General features: G+C 45.6%; 1 protein-coding gene across 1 annotated transcript in view; it reads right to left on the minus strand.

The window, feature by feature from the left end:
• Positions 1-38: 38 nt before the first annotated feature.
• The window catches only part of vat1 (vesicle amine transport 1), a 42,648-nt gene continuing 33,658 nt past the window's right edge, over positions 39-9,028 (minus strand). Inside the window, exons 4-6 of the mRNA XM_037689247.1 lie at positions 8,600-8,689; positions 4,867-5,108; positions 39-676 (exon numbers count right to left, since the gene is read on the minus strand). Of these exons, the coding sequence (XP_037545175.1) occupies positions 395-676; positions 4,867-5,108; positions 8,600-8,689 (614 nt within the window). The 3' untranslated portion in view covers positions 39-394. The remainder of the gene's footprint in view (positions 677-4,866; positions 5,109-8,599; positions 8,690-9,028) is intronic.

The raw sequence follows: 9,028 nt of genomic DNA on the forward strand, positions 1-9,028 counted from the left end.
CCCCCCCCCCCCCCCCCCCCCGCCACCCAAAACCACCCACCATCCTCCACCCACTCTCTGTCATTTTGATTCCCAACAGCAAAAATCGATTAGCGGAAAAAGAGGTGGGAGACAAGATTAGAGCTTACGAGGCTGAAAGGTTGGAATTTTTTAGGGTGGGTTAAAAAAAACAAAAGTGTGTGGGGGGGGGGGGGGGGGGGAGTGGGCGGAGCCAGGCCTGAGTTATCACTGTGTGCTTGATAAACGAGGCAGAGGGGAGATGTAAGACGGAGAATGGTGCGATCAATTTCAAATCTATCCCAACTCCTTCCCATCTTTGCTCCCGCTCCTCCCCCAACCACCTCCCCCCGCTCCCAGAACTCCCTGCCGGTCTGCTCAACTAACCCTCCCCCCTTCACTTCTCCTCCTTCTTGACCTCTTCCTTCTTCTCCTCCTCTTTCTCCTCCTTCTTGGGCTCCTCTTTCTTCTTGTCGTCCTTCTTCTCCTCCTTCTTGCCATCGTCCTTCTTCTTGTCCTCTTTCTTCTTGTCCTCCTTCTTCTTGTCCTCCTTCTTATCCTCCTTCTTGGCCTCCTTCTTGGCCTCCTCCTTCTTCTCCTCCTCGGGCATGGGCTCCGTGGTGAGGACCACCTTGCCGATGTTGTTCCTCTCCTGCATTTTCCTCATGGCGTCGCTGACCTGGTGGACACAGAGAGACAAATGAAAGAGTGGAAAAGAGAGAGAGAGGAGGCGCAGAGGAGCTTTGAAAGGAATCTGTCATTGAGAAATATTGACATACAGTTTGAGGAGGAGGAGGAGGAGAAGCTTTCGCGCCACCGACACAAATCAACAGTTGCATCTTCGTTGCAGCTTACATCTTTCAGGCTTCCTTACAAACGCTTCTTCAACGAGGCGTCGATGAGACATAACTTATTCTTTTTATTTGCCAGGTTCCGTTAAAAACACGATAGAAGGCATGAAATAACTTCTACGTGAAGATGTGCTCGAGTTTCTGTTTTCTGTTAGAGGCACTAATAAACGTAGGAGTCGCAGATTTCCAGGAAACAGAACGATGAAGGCTGCTGCAGTTTCAAAAGCCCCCTTTATTCTCGTTTTAAGCTTTATTCTTTTATTTTAATGGTCTACTGTATAGCTTCTAGTTGCTTTGCAAAAAGTGAACCTCATTCTGTGACTGCTGCAGAACCCTTGGTCCCTTTCTTTATCACCTGCTTTGTTTAATACTCGCATTTCTAAATTGCACGTCTTTATGTGTAAAACTACTTGAGTAAAGTCTTTTAAACGGCACCACTGGAAATATTTCTGGATAAACTCTTCAACCTTAGATCTCACACTTTTTAATGTGTACCTTTACATCTGTAGCTATATTTTGCAGACCATTTGTCTATAAAATAAATAAATAGTCCAATTGTTGGTCAAACCTCAGATCCAGGAGAAACAATGCGGGTTTCGTACTGACGTGGAACACTGGACCAGCTCTTTACCCTCACTAGGGTCCTTGAGGGGTCATGGGAGTTTGCCCATCCAGTCTACATGTGTTTTGTGGACATGGCGAAGGCGTCCGACTGTGTTCGTCGGAGTACACTGTGGGGGGTGCCCCGTGAGTTTGGGGGATGTTGCTACAGGCTGTTCAGTCTCTATACAAGCCGTGCAAGAGTTTGGTTCTCATTGCCGGCAGTAAGTCGGACCCCTTCAGGGTGGGCGTTGAACTCCGCCAGGGCTGCCCGTTGTCACAGATTCTGTTCATAACTTTTATGGACAGAACTTCTCGGTGCAGCCAGGGGGTGGAGAGAGTCCAGTTCGGTGGCCTCAGGATTCATCTCTGCTCTTTGCAGATGACGTGGTCCTGTTGGCGTCATTGTACCGTGATCTCCAGCTCTCACTGGAGCAGTTCGCAGCCGACTGTGAAGCGACTGGGATGAGAATCAGCACCTCCAAATCTGAGGCTGTGGTCCTCAGTCAGAAAAGGGTGGATTGTTCTCTTCGGGTCGAGGGTGAGGTTCTGCCTCGAGTGGAGGAGTTCAAGTATCTCAGGGTTTTGTTCATGAGTGAGGGAAGAATGGCGCGTGAGATTGACAGAAGGATTGGTGCAGCGTCTGCAGTATTGCGGACTCTGTACTGGTCTGTTGTGGTGAAGAACGAGCTGAGCTGTAAGGCTCTGATTACCGGTCGGTCTACGTTCCTCCCCTCACCTCTGGTCACGAGCTCTGGGTAGTGACTGAAAGAATGAGATTGCGGATACAGGCGGTTGAAATGAGTTTCCTCTGCAGGGTAGCTGGACTCTCCCTTAGAGACAGGGTGAGAAGTTCAGTTATCAGGAGAGACTCAGAGTAGAACCACTGCTCCTCCACATCGAGAGGAGTCAATTGAGGTGGTTTGGGCATCTGGTAAGGATGCTCCCTGCGTGTCTCCCTAGGGAGGTGCTTCGGGCATGTCCAACTGCGAGGAGACCCCGGGAAAGACCCAGGACATGCTGGAGAGACTATGTCTCTCGGTTGGTCTGGGAACTCCTCGGAGTCCTCCCAGAAGAGCTGGAAGAGGTGGCTGTGGAGGGAGATGTCTGGGTCTCCCTACTCAAGCTGCAGCCTCCACGACCCGACTTCGGAACAAACGGACGATAATTGATGGATGGATGGATGGATAATGCTTGATTGGCTTTAAATTGTTTAACATTTGTTGTACCAGGCTTAAAAAGGTCAAAGGGCAGAAGTGCTGGAAAAAAGGCACAAACGTTAATCAAGCCAGTCTCTCCGATAAGCACAACCTTATTTTTTAGTTCAAATTGTAGAAACTTGAGATTTATCACTGTCTGCCTAATTTCAAACTCCCTTCCAACATACCCCAAAACCGCTTCCCCAGCCCCCCCACATAAACTGACCCAGATCCTCTCCATCAAAATGACAAGTGAGAGATCTCAGCCAAGATCTGCCCCACCCTCTTCTTGACCACAGAGCTCTGTCCACCCTGTCTGTTCCTGTCTCTGTCTCGTCCCCCCCCCCATCCCCGATTGTGCAAGGCAGGCAGACCACCTAACGACCAATGCCACGGCAACAGGGCCATCTCCTAGCAACGTAAAGCCCGGCTGAAACGTGGCTCTGACGACTCCGGCACATGGGAAAGAGGGGAGAGTGTGGGAGCTTGAAGCGAAGGGGTCGGAGAGGAGGGGATGCAAGGGAGCAACTGGTTTCCCTCGAACGAAAAGGGGGAGGCAGGGGAGGGAAGTTCAGGAATTATGAGAATCATCTTCAACGTGAATGAAAAATCCAAACGAGAGCGGCTCTTTTGTCTGCTCTCTCAGCTCTCAGGCTCACAGTTCGGAGAGACTGGCGCCGTTTATTATCCTCTCGGGGTGTCTGTGCAGATGCGCTTAACGGTTCTGCTGGAAGAAAAGATCACCCTAATTTCCAAACAATGTTCAAGCAGGTTTATTGATTTCATGAGCAAATCAAAAACCGATGGGAGCAGGAGGAGGAGGTGATGATTAAGGTCAAGGTGTGGAATTTATACTCCGCTTGGAATCCATCGCTCTTTGTGGTCTGACCACAAGCACCAGCAGCAGGGTTTAGACACCAACCCATCTCTTTACACCCTAAACGGCTCAAAAGACCGCCTGACATCCACTTTCATCACTCGTCGGTGTCTCCACACTCCTTCCACTTCTCGTTTCTCATACATCGGGGCCCCTCCCTGAAACAGACGCATACGCTGACTAAAGGATGTCACCATAGCAACAAGGGAGAAAGAGCAAAAAGATAGTGTGAGCAGAGAAGACAATAAAGCCCAATGGAGAGAGAGAAAGAGAGGGAGTCAATAACCTAAAGATGGCAGGAAAAAAGAATGATGTAAAGAGCGGACAGATGGAGAAGCAGAGAAAGAGCGTCAGATGGTGGAGGAAGACAGCGGGTGTTTCTCTCCGGCCAAAGTACTGACCGGCTCCGACTCCAACAACAGAAGATGTCAGCTCCTGACACTCCCTTTTTATCCGCCTTCCCCTTCTCTATTCACATCTTTTCGCAGTGGGGATTTTGTCAGCGACAATCTGAGTCTGTGGACCCGAGCGAGTTAACCGACGCGAGAGCTTGTCGTGGACAAACTTCCCTTGTTGAATGTGAGCACTGGAGGGCCACGCCCAGCTGCCGCGAGCACAGACACAAAACCACCTGCTGGCCACATGCGCTCTGGGTGTAAATTAACAATATAAACATGTATGTAGTCACGGCATGACTGCAGGGATGGATTCAGTCAGATTTACATCCAAACACAGAGGCTCTTTGTGGAAATTTACTTTCAATCACATATTGAGTTTGTTAAAATAAAAAAAGCTGTTCATATGTCAACGAAAACGACATATGACATAAGCTAATGAACGAAGAGATAAGCTAAGCCATCTTACGCAACCCGTCTCAAATTCTCATTAGTCACAGATCACCGTGTCTCTGTTTAAATCGTCCAGTAAAGAACATTTGGCAAATTAATTATTAAAGTTACCATGAACAGGTGAACAGAGAGCCACTTAACATTTAATATGTCTAACAACCTGTACAAAAAAAGTCTGCGAAGGTTGTCCCTGTTTTGCTAAAAGTCTAGTCTGCTCATAGTGATCTGCTACAAATGTGCTTATTAGCCAAAATCAAATATTAATCATCAATAAGTACAAAACTTAATTCAACGGTTGATAAAAAAAAAAACCAACCTAAAAATCTATTGTTTTCCGATATAAAATGATCTTAGTTTAAAAGTTTGGCACAAAAGGCCGTGATTTTTTCAGTATGGCAAAAAGTTCAAGTGTTACAGCAGTTTGGTTTCTTATTAGCCGACAGAACTTGATTGTTCTAAACGTACTGTAAACGGGGAACCAGACCAACACCAACCTGCTCCAGATGCCATGTGGAGTCGATGCAGGGTTTGATTTTGCCCTCCTTGTACAAATCCAGGATGGTGTTCATGGCCTGGGTGATGAGCTCCGTCTCCCCGTCCAGGTAACCGAGGTGAAATCCGCACACCGACTTGTTCCCCTGGATCAGGCTGAGCGTGTGGATGGAGAACTGGTGGTACCAGTTCTTAGCCACGGCGATGAGGTTCTTCCTCTGACCAGCTAGCATGTTGGCTGCACCTGAAGGGACGTTTCAGAAACACAAAGACTCTATCTTTACTCTCTTTACTTTGTTTTATGTATTAGTGTTTCTTTGTCTCTGTAGATGGTTTTGTTTGAAGATGATGCCAAGTTTTTAGTAATTTATCAAACTCAGAATCTGAAGATATTGGAAAGGTTATTTTACAGTTATTGGGCTTGTTCTAAAGGTTTTGTTTACGAGACACCTCAAGCAAGGACTCAGACTAGGAGTGCACCGATTGCAGTTTTCTGGCCGATCACCGATAACCTATCTCTAAAAAGTCTGACCTGCTGATTCTGATTTTGGCCGATACCGATTTTGTTTCATAAGCGACACTGTCAGGTGTTATAAGGTCACAATGCACATTCAATTTTCCAATCTTGTTTTATTGAAAAACATACCCTTGAACAATATCCTAGAAACAATACAAACTTGTTTTAACTGACCATGAGGTAGTGCTCTGAAATATAAATGAAGTTCAGACAATTGTTGTTAAAACTACAAAAAAATCGGTAAAATCATTTTCTAAAATTGGTATCGGCCGATCGATAAATCGTCCGATACCGATTTATCAGTGCACCCCTAACTCAGACGTCTTCTGTCTGTCTCAGCCTGATTTCTTAATGTACTGAGGCAGTGAGGTGCGTCAAAACCAACCCACATAGCACCATTTTCTAGTGCCTTTGCGCCAGAAAGTGAAGTAGCAACAGAGCCAAAACGGTCGACGTGTAACGGTAAACCGATGCTGCGGCTCAGTAATGTGATTACGTGCTGACATCTGATAGGTGTGACCAACCGGTCGTAGGATTCAACGACAAACTAGAGATGTGCAATATGGCATAAAATTCATATCACGATATGTATTGTGATGGGTGGCGGTAACGATATATATCACAATATGTTTTTAGTATAAAACTTGCACTAGGAATGAAAAAAGCAAAAGGTGTCCTTTTGCCAGCATTTATTTTGAAAACTGCTATACCACAAAATAATCTCAATTAATACAATTCCACTACTAGGTCCAGAGAGTTTTTAAATAATTAACAAATCAAGTATTAGGCTTCTTTCTTGTAGTGCAAAACTGTGCAAAATATATTAAATGTAGTTTTAGCCATATGTTTTAAACAAAATAATATGTTGTTAACTCTTAACAGTTTCCAGTCTTCTCACTTAAGAAATGAACTGCAACAGAGCAGCATTTTATACTGAAAACAATTCACCCTCCAACCCTCCAGTGGGCGTCTCCTTCCGCTTTAAGGAGTACTGACACAAAATGGCGACCAGTTTCCTCTGTGGCTTTGACCAGAGGGTCTCGCAGTAAAATCGCACAACACAGCGTTCTTTTCACAGATCAGAGAGCAGGTTTAACCCTTTTGTTTTTCTCAAATGCACTCTCTAAAGCTGACCAACAAACTTTCGACGAAAAAACCTTTCAACGGAACACAGCGTTTTGCGCATGCGTCCGAATACGAGTACGGCAAGCCAGCCGTAGTTAGCTTGTAGCTTTGCTACTTAGCTCTCGAAGAGAGGACTTTAACACCACTTACGCACAGTTTTCAACAACAAAAAAAGTAACGGTTAAAGCTGACAACTCTGATTTTACATCAGACACAGCATTACTGCGGTTAGCTGGTAGAAGACAAAGCTCTTTCGTAGGCTAAATGTCTATCGTTTCTACCATGTACCGTAAATATCACGCATTCCTACAACAAACTGATTTATTACTGAGGGAAGATTGATGATGGCCCACGGTATCTGTATTTAGTTAAAAGAGACTTAGTTAAACACAAAGAGATTCAACAAAACTTGAGTTAATTCATCAAGTTTTGAGAATAGGAGGGAAACGTCGGCCATTACGTGTGTGCCCTCCATGTGCGCTCCATGTCAACACAGCTGAGTTCTGCTCCATGCTTCTTTTGTTCCCACGCTGCTCGCTTCATTTCTGTAAGCTCACAACTGTGCTCCTCGGCTCCATCAGTGATTTTTGATCGACCAGAGGTCGCCTTAAGCGGGCTGGTCTGTGCGGTCATTTTTTGTATCGGTTATATTAAAAAGCCAGGAGAGCCAGGCATGAAAGTCTGCGGTTGAGATGCATTCTTCCAAGGAACGCTAGGCCTGATTTCAGTATAGGCCTAGAATTTCAGAAACAGCCTCATGGCTCACTGGTTACTTGGTTGCAAACACTCTGAATCCAAATTTGCATATTTTCTCTCAATTTTGCGTCACCGACTCGTCTCCAACAGCCGCAGCCCAGCGAGACCTCCGTAAGTCGTGTGAAGCACCTCTGCTCATTAGCTCCCGTCTTTTGTTCCACCTCTGTCTTCCTGTAGCTTCACACTCTTACAACCCTTTTTAGCACTTCAGCGGTCACTGTCACCACCTCCTCCTCCAATCCCCTTCCTTACATGGCTCACTTAGCTGTCTGTGCTCTTTCTTGAGGGAAACGGGGGGACACAAAGCAAGTTCTCAGAGAACAGAGACCCGGCCGGCTACATTCACACACATTCCAGGTTTCGTGTGGATAGAGCGCCTCATTGTTCCAGCATGCCTACTTCTGATAAACTGGAAGAGAAGCAGCCAGCTTAGCGAGAGACCAGAGAGGTTGAATGGGTGAGGGTGGAGGGCACCATGCTGGGTAGAAGGTTTCTGAGCAACACGCTAAAGGCAAGGCCCTGTTCTTCATGGATGCCGACCCCGCCCACCGCATGTATTCGAATGTGCATTGTAGCAGAAGGAGCGTAGCGGGCTTCCCACGGATGACACACAGCACACTGAGGACATGGGCCTCCACAGAGGGACCACTGTGCCCACCAGAAAGCAGCTTTTACTCCACGGCAAGACCCACAACTATTCATTTACAACTTCTGCATCTCAAAATTCTCACGAGTTTTATTGTTTTCCGTTGCAACTATTAATAATTCAAAATGTAATACAGTACTTTGAAGGAGATTTACAAGCATGTAAGGAATTTTGTCTAAATTTCAAAATGTAGCCGACGTGTTCCAGGAAAGAATGCCTCGTTTGCGAACAGCTTCCTCTAAATACTGGGATATTTTGCATTAACATCCAACCTGAACAATCAGATACAGGTGGAAACGGCCTGAATGTGTCACCCCTTTTATTCATAGTTTGGTAATCTGAACTAATCCATCCAGAGCTAAGACGAAGGACGGCCTACTGAACTGAGGTAATCCCACAAAACGAGAAGAATTATTTCTTTTTTTGAGATACAGCTTTGGCTGAAAGTTTTATTGAACTTTTATCTGAATCCATTTCAATAAAAATGTCTGTTTTGTTGGGATTTTATTAATTAGAGTGGATAGTGGGCTAAATGTAGCAGCTGCTGCATCTTCATTGGCAGGTAACTTGTTTCATGTTTTAATTTTAGCAATGAGCAGTTAAAAAAAGTGGAAAATATGAAAATAAAATCTAAAATTCAAGCTTTGTTGTGTGCTACAAAGTACCGACGGTCTGATTTGTGTTTCCTTACCATAAGTGATGAGTTTCCCCATAGGCTTCAGCAGATTGTAGGCCTTGTGGGTGTCCGATCCTCCGAGAGGGTCCAGTATGATGTCCAACCCTGCAGCAGAGGACAGAAGTGGACGGACATATCAGCGCTGTGAATTCAAAGAGAAGGAGCCGAAATCTCATCAGAGGGTCGCTCTGCATGCCAGAGTTCACCGGGTCGAGCGAGTGCAGCCCAGCTACGCAAAGTGGAACGGATACAGGAGGCTTGGAGGTTTTGTATTTTTGTCTTTAAGCTAGTGTGACGCTACTAATTAGCCTTTTCTACTTTTTTAGTTAGCATTTAGCTACTTTTGCCTTTTAGCTAGCATTTGTTGATTTTAGCTTTTAGCTAGTGTTTTGCTACATTTGCCTTTTAGCTAGCATTTGTTTATTTTAGCTTTTAGCTAGTGTT

The sequence above is a fragment of the Nematolebias whitei genome, chromosome 15 (assembly GCF_014905685.2).
Source record: "Nematolebias whitei isolate Nwh7 chromosome 15, NemWhi1, whole genome shotgun sequence".
Taxonomy (NCBI): Eukaryota; Metazoa; Chordata; class Actinopteri; order Cyprinodontiformes; family Rivulidae; genus Nematolebias; species Nematolebias whitei.